Source organism: Galeopterus variegatus, unplaced genomic scaffold, assembly GCF_000696425.1.
Source record: "Galeopterus variegatus unplaced genomic scaffold, G_variegatus-3.0.2 Scaffold399, whole genome shotgun sequence".
NCBI lineage: Eukaryota > Metazoa > Chordata > Mammalia > Dermoptera > Cynocephalidae > Galeopterus > Galeopterus variegatus.
This window is the reverse complement of record NW_007726510.1, coordinates 580904-603275: the sequence shown is the minus strand read 5'-3', so window position 1 is coordinate 603275 and position 22372 is coordinate 580904. Positions and strand designations below refer to the sequence as shown.

Genomic DNA, 22372 nt, shown 5'->3' with positions numbered 1-22372 from the left:
TCTCTCTCTCTCTCATATTTTCATATTATTTGAAGCTGGATTCTGTTATTTACAGTGAAAATAATCCTGAACAGGATCTAAGGATATCTCCAGCATCCTCAACAACTACCCAGGTACATGTTTCAACCAAGCCTAAGATACTGTTTTCTCAGTCCAGGATCTTAAGTGAAATTTAGTCTTCCTTTTGTTCTATTGTGATCCAGCCTAAAGGAAGAAGAAGAGATATTTTTAAATTTTTGATAATATAGTGATTTTACAGGGAAATTGGCTGTATAAAGAGAATGAGTATTATGCTCTAGGAGCAAGCAAAAAAATATAGAACCAGGATGTCATTCTCAGTTCTCTAATTGATTACAGTAGTTGTAATTTATGATGAACTTTGTCTAATTTTCATTCTAGATCTTATTGTCCCTAGCAAGCATCTTAGTTTGCTGAGGGTTTTTGCCTTTAAAGGATGAAACAAATCTTCATTTTTGAAAACTGTAAGCCCTCAGTGGTTCTCCTAGTTATAAAGGTGTATGGAAATTTCATTAAATTTTATAATTGGTCATAGTAGTACCTGGGTAACCTCAGGAGTAGGAACTTCTTCCTAACTTCTTCACATCTTCCCATAATCCTTTTGGCATTCACTATGTGTTAACAAACCATTTTATCCTTGATAACCAGCAGAACTACCCCAGCCAACACTGTGATTTTCCAGTTTGTCTGTTTGCCCATAGGCATGAAGAACCCAACTGAAAGTTGGCTCAGCTTTCAATTCAGTAAAGCTAGTGTTGTTTCTTAGCTTTCCTTTATTTCCAGGTAAACTGCACACCAAAATACAGCCATGCATCGGTTAATAATGTTAATATATTCTGAGAAATGTGTCATTAAGCAATTTCACTGTTGCGCAAGCATCATAGTGTATTTACACAAACTTAGATGGTATAGCACACCTAGGCTATATGGTATGTCCATTATAACCATTGTATATGAACCCCATCATTGACTGAAAGGTTGTTATTGTAGTGCATAACTGTATTTCACTCACACTTTGGCCATTGGGAGGATTTCCCTCTTTCATTGTCTTTTAGGGTCATCTCCAAGGATAATTATAATAACATAGCAATCTACTTCCAACTAGTTTCAGAATATTATAAAGAACCACCTACAAACATTTTTTTTTTAAGTGTTAAAATGGTTCACCCAATTTTATGGTTTCTTGAACTACATAACTCAATTCATGTCTGGTAGCTCAGGCCAGGTGGACCCTACATCTCATGACCATGTAGTTAGCCTCCATCAGAGTTTGGTAGAAACTGAGGATTTGTCTCTTAGTGGATGTTACTTGCTAAAGGAGGTATGGTATTGCACTAAAAATCCCTAGAGACAGGCACTTCCTTTTTTTTTATGGGGACTTGCTAAAGGATTGTTTGTATGGCTCAGTTAGCTAGAAACACTTCAGGCTCCATTAACTCTGCCATGTCATAAGCCAAGTGGTAGAGTAGATGCACAGCACTCTACTGGAGATCCTTTTATACTCGGATGCCCTACTCAAAACTATCAGATTCTTAAGTTCCCTACCTATAGAAAATTTGTACTATAGATTTAAAAACAGTAATAACATGAACAACCATGTATCTGTCATCCAGGTTAAAAATTGGATATGTTCCAGTAGGTTAGAAACCTCTTTTGTGTCCTTTCCCAATTGCAACACTCCTCCATGAGAGATAACCACAGTCTTTATTTTGTATTAATTCTCCTTATTTGTTTGCCATCTAGACATGTGTCAAACAATATATTATTTAGTTCTGTGAGTTTAAATAAATGAATGTTATATTAATGATATTATGTTGTATATATTGTTCTGGAATTTGCTTCTACTGAACATTATGTTTGAGTTTTATTGTTATTGATGAATGTTAATATAGTTTATTAATTTTCTATGCTTTATAGCATTTCACTGTTTGTACATACTGTCATTATTCTATCTATTCTCCTGGTTTTGGATAATTAAGTCATTCTCAATTTATTTTTTTCTGTGAATGCTATTAGGAGCAATGATGCTATTTTTAGACGTGTCTGTTCAGTTTACATGTACAAGAGTTTCTCTACAATACATCCATAGTAGAAGAATTTATGGATTGATGACGTTACCAAGTAATGCAAGTGTTTTTTGGATTTGGTTTTTTGGTTTTTTTTTTAAGAAGTTGTACCTATGCTGCTTTCTTAATGGTAAATAGAGTGCAGAGTGTGGCAACTTGATATTTTTTAAAAATTTAATGCCATGTTTATTTTTTTCTCATTTAAACTTTTTTTTTCTTTTGGAGCAGTTTTAGGTTCACAGCAAAACTGAGCAGAAAGTACAGAGTTCTCATGTACTCCCTACCACAACTCCCAACACACACTCTCTCCCACTGTCACAATGGAACAATTGCTAAAATAGATGAACCTACATTTGCCACACTGTTATCATCCAAAGCCCATAGTTTACATTAGGGATCATTCTTGGTGTTGTACATTCTGTGGGTTTTAACAAATTTATAACTACGTATATCCATTATTACACCTCATACAGAATAATTTCACTGCCCTAAAAAGCTGATATGTTCACCCGTTTTATCCTTTCCTCTTTCTGAACCCCTGACCTATTTACTATCTCTACAGTTTTGCCTTTTCATATAATTGGAATCATAAATTTTTTATGGCTAGATGTAACTCTTTTTTAGCATTGAATAACATTCCGTTGTCTGCATAGACCATAGTTTATCTATCCACTCACCTACTGAAAGACATCTTGGTTGCTTCCAAGTTCTGGCAAGTATGAATAAAGATGCTATAAACATATGTGCACAAATTTCTGTGTAAACATCTGGTCCTTAGTAAATACCAAGGATCACAGTTGCTGGGTCGTACGATAAGAGTGTTTAGTTTTCAAAGAAACTGGCAAACTGTCTTCCAAAGTGGCCCTACCATTTTGCATTCTCACCAGCAATGAGAGTTTCTGTTGCTCCATTTCTTCCCCAGCATTTGGTATACTCAGTGTTCTGAAGTTTGACCATTCTAATAGGTATGTAGTAGTATCTCATTGTTGTTTTAATTTGCATTTTCCTAATGACATACGATGTGAAGTATCTTTTCTTTTTTTTAAAATTGAAACATAAAAATTGCACCTATGTGCAATATGTGATGCTCAAATTAAAATAATTAGTATATTCAACATTACACAATGTAATCTTTTTTCATGGTCCTTTACCAATTCCTCCCTTACCCTCTCTCCTCTTCCTCCTTTCCCACCTCAGGTAACCTCAGTTCTATTCTCTACTTTTGGAAATTCAGCATATCATTGTGATCGTTGTATTTTTCTCTTTAAAATTTATTTGCTTACTTTTTTATAGCTCCCACTTATGAGTATGTGGTATTTCTCTTTCTGTGCCTGGCTTATTTCACTTTACATAATTTTCTCTAACGTCATTCATGTTACTGTGAATTGCAGTATTTCATTCTTTTCTAAGGCAGGATAGTATTGCTTTGTGTAAATATATCACATTCACCTTATCTAGTCATCCAACGATGGACATTTAGGTTGGTTCCAACTTTTGGCTATTATAAATAGTGCTGCAGTAAATATGGGAGTGCAGGTATCCCATCAACATGATTTCCATTCCTTTGGATATATACCCAGCAGTGGAGTTTCTGGGTTGCCTGACAGTTCTATCTGAGGTGTTCGAAGAACTTCCACACTGTTTTCCATAATGGTTGCACTAATTTACAGTCCCACCAACAAGTGTAGGAGGGATCCCCTTTCTCTGCTTCCTCACTAGCATTTGTTATTCCATCTTTTTGATAATAGCCAGTCTAACTGAGGTGAGATGATATCTCAGTGTGGTTTTGATTTGCATTTACCTGATGCTGAGTGATGCTGAGCATGTTTTCATGTGCCTGTTGGCCATTCATATATCTTCTTTTGAGAAATGCCTAATCAGCTCCTTTGCCCATTTTTAAGTGTGTTACTTGTTTTTTTACTGTTAAGTTCTTTGAGTTCTTTGTATATTCTGGATATTAATCCTTTGTTGGATGCATAGTTTACGAATATTTTCTCCCACTCTGTACATTGTCTTTTTGCTCTGTTAATTGTTGTTTTGTTTTGTTTGTTTTTGCTGTGTAGAAGCTTTTTAGTTTGATACAATCCTATTTGTTTATTTTTCCTTTTGTTGCCTGTGCTTTGGGGTTCATATTCATAAAGTCCTCGCCCAGTCCTACCTTCTGAAGTGTATCCCTATGTTTTCCTGTAGGAGTTTTATAGTTTGATCTTTACTTCTAGAAGACAATCCTGACATGCTTTAAAGCAGTGGACCTCTATGCATCAGATTGGGGTAGCAAGTCTCTTTTGACAAATTTGCACTCTTCTCCCTCTTATAAATCTACCTGAATGAGGAATCTCAGGCACTTTCCAAGTCTTCTCCAAAGCTTATATCATATCATTGTCATTGTGATATAATGTGGACTTAAAATGTGGTTAAAATCTCTGGAAATCAGATGGTAGCGTTGAGATGTGGAGTTGCCTAATTTCTGCAGTAAGACTGTAGGTATAGAAAGGGTCTTCAAAAATTTCATGGAAAGATTCATATCATCTTTTAATTCTATTTTTCCACAAATTTTTTGAAGTACCCTCGTACTGCTGTCATTTCCAGTAAAGACAGACAGCCTCTTGTAGTATCTGTGATCAGAACTTAGAAAAATGCATTGGCTAGATTAATTAGCTAGTTGTGACTATGTGCTAAGAACTTTATTATTCTACTATAGTAAGAAAATTCTACCACAAGTTTCAATTTTTTTAGTAGTACTTACTTGGTTTTCATGACCAACTAGCCACAGTGAGGAAATAAACAGGTTTTGAAAATAGTGAGACTGCATGTTTAAATTTTTGATGATATAGTCAATCTCTGAAATTTCTCTGAAAATGTACATTGCCTTTGATTTACCACTTTAGTAAGGGGGGGAAGTAATATTTTTACTTCACATTTAATATCAAAATACCTCTTATATCACATATCAGGGAACCAAGATGGAGATCCTATCTGTTTCAATGGTTATCATTTGAGCCATACTCTCAGAAATTGGGAAATGAACATAGGGTCTGTTCTGGACCACTGAGTTCACCATTAGGAATTGACTTCTTTTTTTTTTTTTAATCACCTGGCCTGTTAAGCTTTCTTGCCCTCTAAGTTAGTGTTTTGTGAATCTTTGCACTTTAATGTTGCTATGGTTGCTGTGGTTTGGATGCATTTTGTTCCTACCAACACTTATGTCGAAATTTTATTCCAATGCAGTGGTCTTGAGAGGTGGGGCCTAGTGGGAGGTGTGTGGGTTGTGGGGATGGATCCCTCATGAATAGATTAATGCCTTCCCACCAGAGTGGGTGAGTTTTTTCTCTCTTGGGGCTGGATTAGTTACCATGAAAGCGGGTTGTTTCTCCATTGGTCTCTGCATGTCCCCACTTCCCTTTCTGCTTTCAGCCATGAGTTGAAACAGCATGAGACTCTCACCAGATGGGCTGCCTGATCTTGAGTGTTCCAGCCAACAGAACCTCTTTTTGTTATAAATTATCCAACCTCAGGTATTCTGTTATAGCAACAGTAAGCAGACTAAGACACCAGTATTTGAAGTTGCTTCCACCAAATCTCCATATGGCTTCCTCCCTAACTTCATTTAAGTATCTGATCAAGTGACATAAAGGAGAATTTCTCTGACCACCCTATCTGAAACAATCCATCTCTCCTCTATATTGTCTGCCATTTGGGAACTGTATTTTTCATTTTAGGGATGCTTTTCTTCACCTGTTTAACTGAACAATATTTGTTTGTTTATTATCTGTCTTTTTTTACAAAGTCCAAGATAATAGGCACTTGTTTTTTTTCTTTTTGCACATTACTCACCAATGTGAACATTACGTTTGTTTCTGTACTTTGTTTTGGTTGCACAGTATCAAGTAAATTTTATTGATAAAAATAAATATTTAAAAATAATAGTTATCTTTTTAATAGTGCAGATCTAGCAATTTCAGGATACTCTTCAATTAAACTGTTCACAATGTGAGAGGAGATTTTATTCTAGAACTGAATCACGGGCATATATAAGGACAGTCTGCCATTTTTTATTATAAACAGAAAATTTTAGCAACCAAAGAATAATAATTCCCCTAACTATTCATGACCTTTCCCATTATATTGCAAAATTATTAAGTTATAATGAGAATAGGCATCAAGCAGGGATACCAGTATCTTTCTGCTATTTAATTAAGCAAAATACACCTGTGCTGCAATAGTATATTCACTTGTAAGATTCTTTGTGTGCAGACATTTAAAGGCTCGAATTATTAAAAGTCCACGGTCTAGATGCAACTTCCTTAACCAATGACATGTCCAAGAAGTTCAAAAATTAACACAGCAAAGTCAAAAGACATAAATGACATTTAGAAAAACTAGCTCTACGGGCCGGCCCGGTGGCGCACTGGATAGTGCGCCGCTTCGCGGTGGCGCTCCCGCCCGAGGGTTCGGATCCCACATGCAGACCGGTTCCCGCTCGCTGGCTGAGCGAGGCGCAGGAGCAACACCGAGGGTTGCGGTCCCGTTGCCGGTCCCCGGTCCGGTACGGGGGCAACACTGAGGGTTGCAATCCGTTGCCGGACACGGAAAAAGACAAAAGACCAAAAAAAAAAAAAAAAGAAAAACTAGCTCTACAAAGTAATGCACTGCATGTTTTCATTATATTAAAATATGAAATGTATTGGATTGTTAAAAATTTTTAAATACCTTAAAATTTAAAAATAATTTAGAATATGTTTAGAAATGTAAAACTGAAGAAACTTAAGTATATTTTCTAATCTCCAGGGTAAACTTCAAACATTATTCTGAGATGTATAGTCAAAATTGCAATACTTATTTAAATGAAATACCAAAAATGCTCAAGTAATCCAAAAAATGCAGGAAAAGTGGAACAGGAACAAAATCAAAGGGAACAAAGACAAACAAGATGGTAGGCCTCAATAAAAATATATCAGTAGTTTCATTAAATGTAAATGGTATAAACATTAAAGGACAGATATTCAGGCTGAAATTGTATAATATGACCCCAATGAAGGCTGTATATAAGAAATTCACTTCAAATATAATGACATTAAACGTGAAAGGATAGAGAAGTATTTCTTGAATGCAAAGTAAGGAACTTTGAAAATCTGCTCCTATGTACAGGCAATAAGAACACCAGCAAATATTGTTAAAGTCAATTTTTTAGAAAACAAGCTGAAAATTAAAGTCTTACCACAGTCCAAGTAGTATTTATTCATGAAAAACAGCTGAATTTCAGTGAGAACAGCAAGCTTTCTGGTGTTTTAACTCGCCTTAATCCTGTCTTTCTTTCCTCAGCCTTGCAACTCGAGTATTTGTGAAAATTATTAGCCTAGAAGCCAATGGGGAAGGCAAAATGGATTTGGATCTACTCCAAATCCTTATTGTATTGTCACAATTTGACCTTTCTGGCAGCTCATCGAAAAATCCCCTTTCTCAGAACTTATCTTTTTTTGACCTGACTTAGAGCTCATTCTGTGTGAAGAGCCCTTTTCCCATGGAATTTGACAAAAACAATCAATGACAAATGCTTAACACCACAGCTGCCTAAGGCAGCATTACTAGTTGGGGCTAAACATGAAGCTAACTGTGAAATGTAAAAGCAAACGCTGGGCAATAAGATGCCCATTGAGTCTTTATAAAGCTGTGACACAGATTCCTGGGAATCTAGAAGGTCACGTGCATGTGTGGGACTATGTCATGCTCTGTAAAGATGTAAGAAGGTAATCTCTCAACACTTGCTGACCTTGAGGCTCTGCAGAAATGAAGGATAAGACATAACTATAAACTCTTATTAGAGCATGGAGATGTACCCAACACACACACACACACACACACACACACTCTCACACACACTCACGCATACACAAGCACTCATATGCCCCTCAGCAAAATGGAAGGTTTAATGGTTCAAGGTGTTTAAGGAAATATCTATCCAATCATTAAATGATGTCATTGTTTGTTTTGTCCTGTTACAACAGAATACCTGAGCCTAGGTAATATATTAAAAACAAAGATTTATTTTACAGTTATGAAGGCTGGAAAGTCTAAGGTTGAAGGGTCCATATCTTGTGAGGCCTTCTTGCTCCATCATCCCATGGGGGAAGGCAGAAAGCAAAAGGCAAAAGAGCATGTGTGAGAGAGTACAAGGTAGGGGGCTGCACTCATCCTGTTATCAGGAACTAAGTCCTGCAATAACTAACCTGCCGTTATGATAATGGCATTAACCCATTCATGAGGACTCTGCCTAATTTGAGCTAATCACCTCTGAACTCTCTACACTGTTTTCACTGTGGATTAAGTTTCCAACACATGAACTTTGGGGAACACATTCAAACCATGGCAGATGACCACTAAAGTAATTGAGCAAAGATTTTAGTGGCCACACATGATAAAGAACACAGACTTTACAGAATTATTCCAGAAACATCACTAAACAAGAAGACAGTAATAACAGCCAAAGCACAAATAATAGCAACAGCAAACCCTAGAGGAGATCTGATTTGCAGAGATGCCACATTACATTAATAAATATGTTCAATTTTCAATTAAAAAAATTGAGACACATAAAGAACCAGTAAAGTATGGCCCATACTCAGAAAAAAAAGCAATAGAAACTGTTCCTAAGGAACCTGAGACATTGGGATTCTGGACAAAAACTTTAAATGAGCCATTTAAAATATATTCAAAAATTGAAGAAAACCATGTCTAAAGTATATATATATACTCTATGTCATGAGATATTGTTCTTATATTTTATATATATATATAACATGTGTGTATGTAATAGAGAATATTATATATATATAAAATTATGTATTTTATATATATGTAAAGTGTAGATTCTAAAGTTGAAAACCATAATAACTGATATAAACATTTTAGAGGGGTTCCATAGCTGATTTTCAACTGACAAAAAAAGAATTAGGGAACATAAAGAGAGGCCAATTGAGATTCTGTAGTCTGAAAAAAATGAAGAAGAATGAATGATAAAGAATGACAAGAAATGAACAGAGCCACATAGACCTGTAGGGCACAATTTAATTGTATCAACACATACATGATATGAGTTCCAGAAAGAGAGGTGGGAAGGAGCAGGACAGGAAAAAAAATTTTGCAAAAAATGGTCAAAAACTTCCCCAAACTGTTGAAAAACAGTAATGTATATATCTGAGAAATTCCATAAACTCCAAATAGAGTAAACCCAAGAGGATCCACACCCTATCATAGCCAAACTTTCAAAAGTCAGACATAAAGAGGGAATCTTGAAAGTAGCAAGAGAAAAAGGGTTCATTACTTATGATGTACTGATAGCAAAAGACTGTCAAACAAGAATTCTATATACAGCACACAATTTTTCAAAAAAAAGGAGAGATGAAAACATTCTTGAGTAAACAAAAACTGAGATAATTTGACAATAGCAGACTTACCTTACCCTACAAGAAATACTAAAAGAAGTTATTTATGCAGAAATGAAAGTACACTAGACAGTACTCAAATCCACACACACACACACAAAATAACTTAATACCAGTAAAGGTAATTGCCTAGGTAAATATAAAGGAACTATACTTGTATTTTGTGTATAATTTTTTTCTATCTGACCTAAAAGATAATTGCATAAATCAATAATTATAAAACTATATTGATGGGTTAATAATATCTGAAGGTTTAATTTATATGACAATAATAGTACTATGAAGGGGGAGAGAATGGAGCTATATTGGACCAATGTTTTTGTATACAATCAAAATTAAGTTGGCATTAATCTGAACTGGATTTTTAAAAATTGAGATATCAATTGTAATCTCCAGGGAGAACATTAAGAAAATAATTTTTTAAAATGTAGTAGAAGAAAAAACAAAGGAATTAAAACTGTATACTAGAAAATATCTATTTAATACACATGACATAGTATGAGAGAAATAGAGGAACAAAATGACATAAGTCATACAGAAAATTAATAAAAAACTGTCAACCATAAATTCTTTATCATTCATTATGTTAAATGTAAATGAACTAACCACTATACTCAAAAAGCAGAGATTGGCAAAATGGATGGAAAACACGATCATGTCTATAAGAAACATACTTTAGTTTCAGGACCCCAATAGTTTGAAAATAAAAGGATGAATAAAGATATACTAAGAAAACAGTACCCGAAAGAGCTGAGATGACTGTACTAACATTATACAAAATAAAGTTTAAGACAAAAATTGTTAGTAGAGATGAAGGACATTTTATGATGATAAAATGGTCAGTTCTTCTGGATTATATAACAGTTATAAATATATATGCACTTAACAACAGAACCCCAAAATACATGAGGCAAATCCTGACAGAATTGAAGTGAGTAATAGATCATTAAACAATCGTAGTTGAAGACTTCAATATTACATTTTCAATAATAGGTAGAACAGTTAAACAGATGGTCAAAAAGGAAATAGAAGTCATGAGCAACACTATAAACTAGACCTGTAGAACATTCTATCCAACTGCAGCAGACTACATATTCTTCTTATTTGCACATGGAGCATTTTCCAAGATAGACAATATACTAGGCCATGAAACAAGTCTCAGTAAACTTTAAGAGTTGAAATCATACAGAGTTTGTTCTTTAACACAATGGAATTAAATTAGAAATTGCTAACAGGAGGACATTTGTGTAATTAAACACATTGCAGATATATCAATTAAACAGCACACTTCTAAATAACCAATAAATCAAAGATGAATCATAAGGTAAATGCTTTATGATGAGTGAAAACAAGAATATCATACCCAAACTTATGAGATGTAGCTAAAGCAGTACTTAAATGGAAATTCATACCTGTTAACAACTATATTAATAAAGAATAAAGATTTTCAAATCAATAGCCTAACTTTCTACCTAAACCAACTAGAAAATGAAGAGCAAACTAAACCCAAATCAAGCACAATAAAGGAAATAGTAAAGAATAGAGTAGAAATAAACAGAACAGAGAATAGTAAAGCAATTAAAAGATCAACAAAACTAAAAGAGTGTTATTTGGAAAGATCAAGAGCATTGAAAAAACTTTAGACTAATTGCAAAAAAAAGAGAACACTCAAATGACTAACCGTAGGAATGAAACAGGGTATATCACTATCAACCATATGGAAATAAAATAGATTGTAAGCAAATATAGTGAACAAACATATGCTAAAAAATTGGATAACCTAGATAAAACATTACCAAGTGCTAGAGATGATACACAGTTACCAGAGTTCTCATATATTTCTGGTGGGAATGCAAAATGATACAGCTACTCTGGAAAATAATTTGGCAGTTTCTTCCAAACTTAAACATATGTGTATCTTATGACTCAGCAGTCTCACCCTAGGTAAATAAAAAGTTAGGTTCACACAACAAGCTGTACATCTGTGCTTGTAGTAGCTCTGTATATACTTGCCAAACACTGGAAATAGCCCAAATATACTTCAATGAGTGAATTAATAAAACAACTCTGGTACTTTTATACAATGGAATGCTACTCAGCAATAAAGAAGAATGAACTCTTGATTCATACAACTTTAATAAATCTTAAAGGTCTATGCTGAATGAAGCAAGGCATTGTTACTTTATTGCCAAATTATTGAAAAGACAAAGCTATAGAAATGGGCCATCGATCAGTGGTTGCCAGGAAGTATGGGTGGGAGGAGGGGTGAATATAAAGGTATAGCACATAGGGGTTTGGGGAGGTGATGGAACTATTCTGTATCCTGATTATGGTGGTAGTTACATGAGTCTATACATGCATTAAAATTCATAGAACTGTATACCCGAAGGAAAAAAGTCAATTTCACTGTATAACGATTTAAAAATAAAACAGTATTATGGAATTATTCTGGAGGGAGAAAGCATAAATTAGTCAATCAGGAGCATGGAGATGAGGAGAAAAAGCTGTTGTTCCTTAAACTGTATCATAGGGAATGACAGTACAGAAATTACATGATGAGTAGTATCATTGAGAATAGAGAAACTAGATGATCGAGGCCCCAGACTGGCTTCATAGGCTAGAATTATCAAGTTTTTCCCTCCAAATAAAATTTAATGAGCAACTGTCAAATAGCTACTTTGTATTGCATTATTGATATAACCAAAATCAAACCCAGTTGTGTTCAAGAAACAGTCTACATATAAAATGTAGATGATCTACATGTGTTTTTTGTAGGTGTAAGTACTCAGAAGGCAGGGACTTCTATATTTTATATTTTTTACACTTGTGTGGGCATAGGTGTCTTTCTCGAAACCATAAAAATTCAAATGTTAAAAACTTCTTTGGGTATGATTGAAAGATCTGGTTTCAGTTATAAGGAACTTAACAGATGCCCCTGTAAATGTTTTCACTTAGTACTGAAACCACATTTTGCAATATGTACTTTTGGATATCATAGTCAGCAAGGAGAATGCTAAATTAATGACAGATGCACTGTGTGGAGAAGTACCAGGTATATAATAATTTTTAATACTATCTATTTATTATAAATATAGTTTTAAATGTTTGTATCAACTTTAATATAAATCTAGAAGTAGTATTCTCTAAGAGAATATAGGAGTTGGATTGAAATAGAATATTTATTTAACCAATGGTTATATGCACTTGAAATAGAGTGATAAATTCTCACTCTAATGTTGATTCTTTGAGGTATATTTGAGTCTGTTTTATGACAGACACATTATCAAAAATATTGCTTATTTGTATGAAAAATATATGTGTTAAGACAATTCTTTTTCATATATTTTTTCCCCCGTTGCACCCAGAGATTATTATAGGACATATACAAGATAAAACAAGAAATTACGTTTTGGCTTCAGATGTATAATCTTCACATTTCTTTTTAGATTCTCATTAGAAACTTGCTTTGTAACCCTAAGTAGAGGCATTTGCTGTGTCACCATTTTCATTGTTCTGAACTGTTTATGTCACAGCAGGAATAATGTGAATAATTTGTCTATTGAGATGTGAAATCAAGGTGAACACTTGTCAAGGTTTTTTTTTTTAACAAAATTAAATATTGCAAATTTAAAATAGGTCAGAGTAATATTTTTCTGTATTTTGCTCATTCCATGATTTAAATTTAGATCATTTGATATACATTGTCATAATTGACTCATTTCTGGATCATTAAACCCCATCATCAAATAATATTTATTAAGTTTCTATATGCTCATAGAGCCATAATGACTGCTATACAACAGTGGTTAAGGAAAGAGCATACACTTCTTTTAAAAAAATACATAGCTCTTCAGCCAAACAATACTGTTATGTGTCTAATTAATGCAGATATAGCATTTCTTCATTACAACCATCCATTTGACTCACTTCTCTCTGCCATTTCTAATTCTAAAAATCTATATGAAATTTTAAAGGTACTTTTGAGTCATTAGCAGACACATTAAGAAATATATTGCACATTAAATTTTTATGATGTACTTTAGTTTAGATCAACTACTTTGAGATTTATTTCAGTGTCAGGAAGATGTAGAAATTAAAAGTTAGAAGTTGTATTATTTAGATCAAGGAAATGTAGGGGTAAGTTTTGGAAAGAAACTGATCACTGAAAGATAAAGGAGTAAGATGGAAGTAAGGCAAAATGACAATATAAAATAGACAGAGATTATATTGTCATATGTTAACTCCTACTCAGAATAACATACACTGTCATATTTGAGGCTTATTTGGCTCAGTTATTAGTTAAGAGTTTGGTTAACAAAAAAGTGTATTGTTCTAGTCAATGCTTTTGTTGATGTCACTGTTAAATCTATTTTCTCCTCAGGCTATGTGATATCTCTTTTGTTATGCATTGGTGGGGTCATCAAATAGTACACAAAAAAGGAAATTTTATGACACTAACTCAGTTTTGCTCATTTTTTGCTGTGAAATGTGATAGAGATGATGAAACTAATATCTAAATGTAGCTATCCTGTGTCTTTTATCTAGCCATATTTATTCTGTCCTCTATTAAAAGGAAACAAAAGTTAAATACATATTTTTCTAATGAATTCAGGGGGTTAAAATTAATTATTTATAGATTCTTTATTCTCTTGGAGAAAACTAGAGGATATTTCTCAAGTTCACTATTTGAATACTTAATGTATCCTTAATAAAATAAATTTATAATGAACTGTTACTCTTCAATCATGAAGACAAAAGTTAACTTTATCTATTAATGGGATCTTACGTGTACTCACTTATTTATGCATTTTTGTTTCCAAATGCTTCAAAAAGGTTTATTCTCTTTACTTTAAAATCCTTATTCTCTAAAATAAGTTTTCATCTTTTTTGACATTCACTGCATATCAAATCAGAGATGTCTGCCAAAATCTTCTTCCCGAAAAAGTAAGAGAGGAAGAAAAGTTGACCTTTGGGTGACAAATTTATGGTTACCACAACTGGGAACTACTTTGCAACTCTGTGTCTCTGTTTTACTCTATTTAAACATTCTTTGACATTTCAGATGACTCTTAAATTTGAATTATATGTATGCATAAGTCATTGTCTGAAACGATTTCTTTCTAGGTAAACAGGATTATAAAAAAACCAAACCTATTTTACGAGCAACCAAATTGAAAGCAGAAGCAAAGAAAACAGCAATAGGCATAAAGGTACACCTCTGTTTGATAACTTTAAATTTTGATATGTGCTTGCCATTTCATTTTCTAAAACTGGATTGCATAAATGTTGAATTCTAAATGTTTTATGACATTTCAAAATCTGAATAGAACTCCAGACTCAAAGGTTTTTGTAAAGAATTTACTTAATGGAAAACATCCTTCCTATCCTGAGATTTTGATGGGTCTTCAAATGAAACACAATGTCACTTAAGAAAACCAGTTATAAAGTGCAATTTATTTATTTTTTCTAGTTACTGTGTATATTGTTCAAACATTTTGGTGATATATACAGCCTTAGTCAAAAATTTCTTTTTTTTTTCAATAAATTTTATTTGATAGTTTAAATTATAGTTATAATTACATATACTTATATCATTAATATACGTAATTTTACTGTGTACCTGATTGTTGTCATATCTCTTAATGATGAAATTCTAATGATGTTCCCAAACTTGTTCTTTTAGAAAACCAGTATTTTATCTGCTTAAGAGGGATAAATGCAACTGAGAATGATGTTAGCAGATATTAATTTAATGTGCTAGCACAATGAAGATCAACAAAATTACATTTACATTGTTACCCGTGTCAATTTTTTGCCAAGTATTTAAAGTTGAATTAAATTATTAATAGAAAAATTAATTTGGCAACTCCAATATTAAATGTGTAAAATAAAAATGACCAATACATATATTGTATTTAAATATTGAAATGATAAAAGGAGATTTTGGTTTTTATCTGGCAGATGAAAAATCAATTTTTCTAAGTTATAGCTTATAGCAAATGCCAAGGTATTACTACCATGTTGTAACAGCTGTTGAACTGCCAGATGATATATTTGGTTGTCTTCCAGAATTTGCTATTATGATCACAAAACACTGCCTTCTTTTTGCTCCTGATTGCTGATTTTGATCAAGCATTGCCTTGTGATGCAGTATATTTTCACAATACAACCTCCTCAGTTAGTGCTGTGTCAGTTTTTAATGAGAAAAAAAGTAAATTGCTTTTTTGTTTGAGAGAAGATTAATATTTTGAAGTTTTTGAATTTTTTATAAAATTTCGTTCATCTTTATTAAAAATATTTTGATAACATGATTTTTCTAAAAGCAATGCTTAGTTTTTTATCTTACATTTAGTTATATGATGATTGTCTCTTGAAGTGAGAGCATTGTTTGTCATTGTCCTCCAAGGCAACATGTCACTTACTTTTATCTTTGATAATGCAGTGGGGTTTTTTTGTTTTTTTGTTTGTGTTTAGAAAAACATTGAGGTTATGAAATTCACTTGCAGAACCATATAATGAGCAGTTATATATTAGGATTTGAAAAATTGTGCAGCCATTCATTTATTTATATACCACTTTTTTAATACTCATTATTTTTTATATTTGCTTTTATAATTTTTGTTATTGTTTTAATTTGAAGAAATAAGTGTGTTCTTAGTATGTGATAGAGTCTATCTTATAGTGCAATTATCTAATGTCTTTTTAAAAACAATATAGAATTTGTTGATCTTTATGAGAAAAAAATTTTTCTCAGATTTCATTTACAATTTAAAGTATGTACAGAAAAGTTTCTAACTGACATCAGAACATAGTTCCTTTTCAATAAGCTAACATATCATTTTGATTTGTAAACCTGTCGAAACAAAAATCTTAACCTTAACTATTGTTTACTTTTCTTGAAAATTTATGTGAAGAGCCCATTAAGGTGATATGAAACTTTTTAGAATCAAAACCTTAGAGGTATTTTACATTTCAAATCCGGCATACTAATTAGTTTGCCCTGTCAAACTTTGATTGCCTTGTCATTTTGGCATAGGATTTTAAATAACAAAGTTTCTTTCAGCAATTGCCATTTAATGCTTTTTAATTTCCCCCGTGAGTGATTTTATCCATATTGATAATGTCAGAGAAGCAACTAAGGACTAATGAACATCAAACGTGTTTGACTCTTATCTAGCTGATGCTGAATGACCATAATATTGTAATATTTTATCACTTTAATACTTATTCTTTTGAATGAATCATAGTTATGCTCATCGAATAATTTAAATCTACAGACAATATGAACAGGTGCATGGAATAGAAAAACAACAGCAATGACAACACTGAACAGAGATAAGGAGGCCTAGGATCACAGCCCTATTGCCCCTACTGTTGCCATGATCTAGCTAAGTCGAAGCTGGCACATTTGTAAAATAGAGATTATGCCGTTTACCTCATAAAGCTGTCAGGGGAGTTAAATAACACAGTGAAAATATTGAACTTTGAACTTAGCACATAGAAGTCATTTATGAATGAATTTCTGATTGGGAAAATATTTGTTTGAATTAGCCAATTCTGTTTGTATAAATAAGACTTCTCTTGAATGTTTGTCACTGGCCTAAAGATCCCCTACTTCACATAGGTCATTATTGTGTGGATATATTATATATTACAAAATATTTGCAGTTTTGCTGTGGAGATAGTATTATGGATATTAGTGTTATTTATTCGTTATTTATTTAGAAATTACTGTAAGTATTATGATATTGTAGAACCTGTGGAAAGAAAGATGAATAAGACATGATTGTCATGGAAAAACTTATACAAGAAATCACTTCCAGATTTAATTATCACATCAAATTAACAGTAGTGATTGAGATATCATGGTCTAGAGATATGAATACTTGTACAATAAGGCCTTACCCTCAAAGTCTTCTAGTACTTTTTTATGAATGTATGTTTGGTAATATAAAATGTTTTGGGAGAACAGTTAATGATTTAAGCATAAGATTTGAATAATCTGTGTTAAAATCTAGAATTAATTTCTGTTGAGAGGCTATTTTTATTTCCTGTGTCTTACAAATGTAAATAAAATATCATAATTTATGACCTAGCAGTGCAATTAGTGCCATCTAAAAAAATATTTGCACAACTGAGTTTGCTATTTTGTTACTGTTCAATTAGAAGATTCAAGAATTACAGCATCAATACAAATTTTTTTAGAATGCAAGTACCTGTGTTTCCTAGTATTTCGAAGGAAAAATATCTACATTTGTTAATTTTTTTATTTATGTTTATTTGAAAGGCATAATCATAATAAAAGAACATTGCTCAAAATTTTATCAATACAAATTTTTTTAGAATGCAAGTACCTGTGTTTCCTAGTATTTCGAAGGAAAAATATCTACATTTGTTATTTAATTTTTTATTTATGTTTATTTGAAAGGCATAATCATAATAAAAGAACATTGCTCAAAATTTTAGTTTTGTTGCATAAAAAGAAATTCTAATGTCAACCAAATCCTGCCAACAACCTCTTAGGATGAGCCAGCTTGAAATATTATGTTTGCTCTTTTTTGTTATTTCTGATTTAAAGCATGAAATAGCCAAAGGGTGGGGGAAGTCATAAATGCTTACAGATCTCTTTTGTTAGTGTCACCAGCATCCTGAAAGCATTATTTTCAAATTTTACCATGTTTTAGCCATCCAGACATTCAGCCTCAATACATGTCTCCTCAACAAAATAGGCACATTTTGAAGAAAATTATTTGCTGTGTATACCTGCCCAATACTTTGTAAGCCACCCCCACACCATATATTGAGCAGTTTATAATTGAATTAATGGATTCTCTGAAGTTGTATTCTATGAATATTCTCTGCTTCCTACCCTTAAAACTCTTTTTTATGTCTCTGGGTATTCTGAAAGTTTACAGTGAAGATAATGCAGAGTTGTTTTAAGGACAAGAAGTTGAAAAGCAGCAATTAGAAAATATTATCTATAAGATGAGAATCATGGCCTCTAATCAAGAGTAAAAACTTTATTCCTGAATTAAGCTTGGGTGAATGGTGACTGCTGTTGAACAGTTTTGTTGTCCACTATACAGAACAGATGGAATTTGCAGTTGTGTGTCACTTGTTTATTACATCCTCTTAAAATTAGTAGCTGTGTAACCAGATGGGTCTGGGAGCACAGCTGTGGATATAAGAAAATAAATGAAACCTGTCTGAGGCTGCCATGCCCTTTTCAGATGCCAAAGTGTTCCAACTGCAACAGAAAAAAATTCACTTTCATTTGACATTATATTGATATATTAAATTTAAAAAATCAGATCTTACAAAATCATTGACACAGTTTTTCAACCCCATAGTTTTTATTAATATTTATTTTCAAGTTTGGAAATCCAAATAAATGTGATTATGAAACTAAAAATCTGTATAAAATACCTATTTGTAATTTCAACATTTAGGTAAAAATTCCATGTTGATTATAAACCAAATTAATTTTCATGTTTTTAAAGTTTAATAGGTGGATATATGTTGAATGATTGATTTTACGTTCTTATGAAATGTAAAATATATTCATATAAATGCAAATGAATTGCTTCTCCATAAAATAATGCCCAGTAAAGACTGTGATACACAAGTGAAAATTAGAAGGGAATATTTGGACCTTTAGGATACTGACTGGCTCTTTTTTCTGCTTAACCAAATGATATGTTAATATTGAGAAAGTTTCTTAATGGTATTTTCCTATAGATAGAGAGAGAGGGCGAGAGAGAGAGTTACTCTTTGGGAGATAATATGACTTTTACCATAATATATATATAGTAAGTTTTTTGGTCATTATTTTAGTATAGTTGATTAATATAATCCAAATCAAATCACCAAATGAAATATTCAGGACCCTCTTTCACCATAGTTATAGGTTGTTCTGTATCATGCTTCATGAGCTAAGAGCACTCAGTTTTGTTCCTCCACAATGTGAACTCTAGAATTTAAACATTAGAGTTCCAACAAAGTATTATGTAATGAAGATTTGTACAGAGACATAATCTAGAAGCCATTTATAACTGTTTCTTCTGAATAGAAAATAAATGATAAATTTTTTAAAAATCTGTGTCTAAATGCTATCACTAATAATAAATGTATGGAAGCAACAAATGAAGTTAAGACAGAGAACAGATAAACTGTGGAGGCACAAACTGCATTGCTTGCATCCAACATTTTGATATCCAAACTATGAAGACATATTAAAATGATAACATTTAATTTTACTAGTAGGAAAAAAAATTAACTAGAAATAATAACAGAAGTGAATTACCCACTGATGTATTTTCCATTGCAATAGGTAGTGTTAGTACCAAGTAAGTTTTTTAACTTAATGGAAAAAAATGCGAACCAAAAGAATGTGATTATTAGGTTCAAATTATTTGTTGTAGACTATGGAATAATATGGATTTTTTATCTGATGAAACTGATAACATAAACCAATCTTTTTTCATCAATTTCAAGTCTATTTTTTTTTCTTCCCCAGGAAGTTGGCCTTGTACTTGCAGCTATATTAGCCCTCCTCCTGGNAACATTAGAGTTCCAACAAAGTATTATGTAATGAAGATTTGTACAGAGACATAATCTAGAAACCATTTATACCTGTTTCTTCTGAATAGAAAATAAATGATAAATTTTTAAAAAATCTGTGTCTAAATGCTGTCACTAATAATAAATGTATGGAAGCAACAAATGAAGTTAAACATACTCAGAGAACAGATAAACTGTGGAGGCACAAACTGCATTGCTTGCATCCAACATTTTGATATCCAAACTATGAAGACATATTAAAATGATAACATTTAATTTTACTAGTAAGAAAAAAAATTAACTAGAAATAATAACAGAAGTGACTTACCCATTGATGTATTTTCCATTGCAATAGGTAGTGTTAGTACCAAGTAAGTTTTTTAACTTAATGGAAAAAAATGCGAACCGAAAGAATGTGATTATTAGGTTCAAATTATTTGTTGTAGACTATGGAATAATATGGTTTTTTTATCTGATGAAACTGATAACATAAACCAATCTTTTTTCATCAATTTCAAGTCTATTTTTTTTTCTTCCCCAGGAAGTTGGCCTTGTACTTGCAGCTATATTAGCCCTCCTCCTGGCTTTCTATGCTTTCTTTTATCTCAGACTGTCCATGGATGTTGACCCTGATCTGGACCCAGATGAAGATTAGCTGAGCAACAATCAATGCATGAATGGGAAATACTTTTACAAAAGCACATTTTGGAACCAATACTTTTCTGAAGTACTAAAACTGCAACATCTTGAATTCTTTCTTCTGGTATTTTCAGTTTGCAGAAATATCTTTTTAAATAGTTGCATAGGATATCAAGAAAAGAACCTTACCTAGCAATGTGATAAAATATATGCTACCAGATACTTTTATAAATCTTTCTGCTTTGACAGGCACACTGTACATGGTGCATTTAGATAAAATGGAAAATGCATCCTAAATTTTTCAGATGTCTTAGCCAATTTATATGTATAACTCCATCCCTTACAGATTACTAAATCTATTTTTGTTCTATATACATCACAAGTAAAAGTATATACAGTATTCTCATTTACAGAAACACTCAAATCACACTCAGAGCCTAAGATGGAACAAAAAGTCATGGGAAATTTTTTATTTTACAAAGACACCCCGCTTTCTTTCCAGACGTATTTTATATCATTAGAGAGACTATCTGCACATACATCTACAGTAATCTTTTTCCTTCTTTGCCAACTGTTCCATGCACATGTGCTCCATCAGAAATGGCACCTGGATGACAGAAGTTCAAAGAGTCACATATGGCTCTAAAATAGAGTTCCTTTCCTTCTTTGCCAACTGTTCCATGCACATGTGCTCCATCAGAAATGGCACCTGGATGACAGAAGCTCAAAGAGTCACATATGGCTCTAAAATAGAGTTCCTTTCCTATTGGGCTGCCTGAACTAGTGTAAATAGAAAGTTCAGTTGATCTTGATTTTAATTAACTTATTACTCTTTTAATATAAACTTGGAATCTATTTCAATTATGTTGTTGGGCTGCTTGCAGTATCAGTTTGCCCCTCTTGTTAGGGAGATGTGTAACAATCTGTCATTTAATTGTGTAGTCTTTGTCATACAACAGCAATAGCAGAAGTCCTCCCTACTCAGAATCATTTTCTTGGGTTGTCTTCTAAATCTGAACAATACAAAGTTGTTTTACAAAATTACTTTTTAACTCTTGAGAGTTAATTAGATCTCTTCAGTGGAAAATGTAGAAGAAAATATATGTCCTGTAGTACTTTCATATGTAGTTTTCTGTTTATATAATTTTTGAATGTATTTTGCATTTGTTGTAGCATAATGACCAGTACATTCAATGTTTTTACAGGTAATTGTATTTTTAAATATATTTTTAAAACACATAAAAACATAAAGCTTGGAAAATTGAAAAGTATCTGTCTACAGAAGAGTGGTTAGCTATTACCTTACTTAAAGATGCATAAAAAATAAATAGTTTGAAACATTGCACAAAGTGTTTTATAGTATATACATCATATTTATGAAAAATAAATAAAATATTAAGATTGTTTCAATACAGGCCAAGAGAAGAAAGCTTTGGTAAATACCGTAGAAGTACATAGGGCTTTATAAGCACAGTTTCTAAAAAAAACAGATATTCTTTGGTACTTTTGCAGAAAGTTGAATATAACTGTGTAGTATTATATTCTGTAGAATTTTTTCAAGTAGCATAATTTATTTCATCAATGTGAAAACAGCCAAAGGTTCCAATATCCTCACAGATCATTTATGCCAAATATCTGAGGGCAAAA

General features: G+C 32.4%; 1 protein-coding gene across 2 annotated transcripts in view; it reads left to right on the top strand.

Moving 5' to 3' along the window:
- Positions 1 to 21152, top strand: part of TRIQK (triple QxxK/R motif containing) — a 75426-nt gene extending 54274 nt beyond the window's left edge. For both annotated transcript variants that reach the window (XM_008568327.1, XM_008568326.1), the window contains exons 3-4: positions 14651 to 14736; positions 20628 to 21152. In XM_008568327.1, the coding sequence (XP_008566549.1) occupies positions 14651 to 14736; positions 20628 to 20741 (200 nt within the window). In that variant the 3' untranslated portion in view covers positions 20742 to 21152. The remainder of the gene's footprint in view (positions 1 to 14650; positions 14737 to 20627) is intronic.
- The last annotated feature ends 1220 nt before the right edge of the window (positions 21153 to 22372 follow it).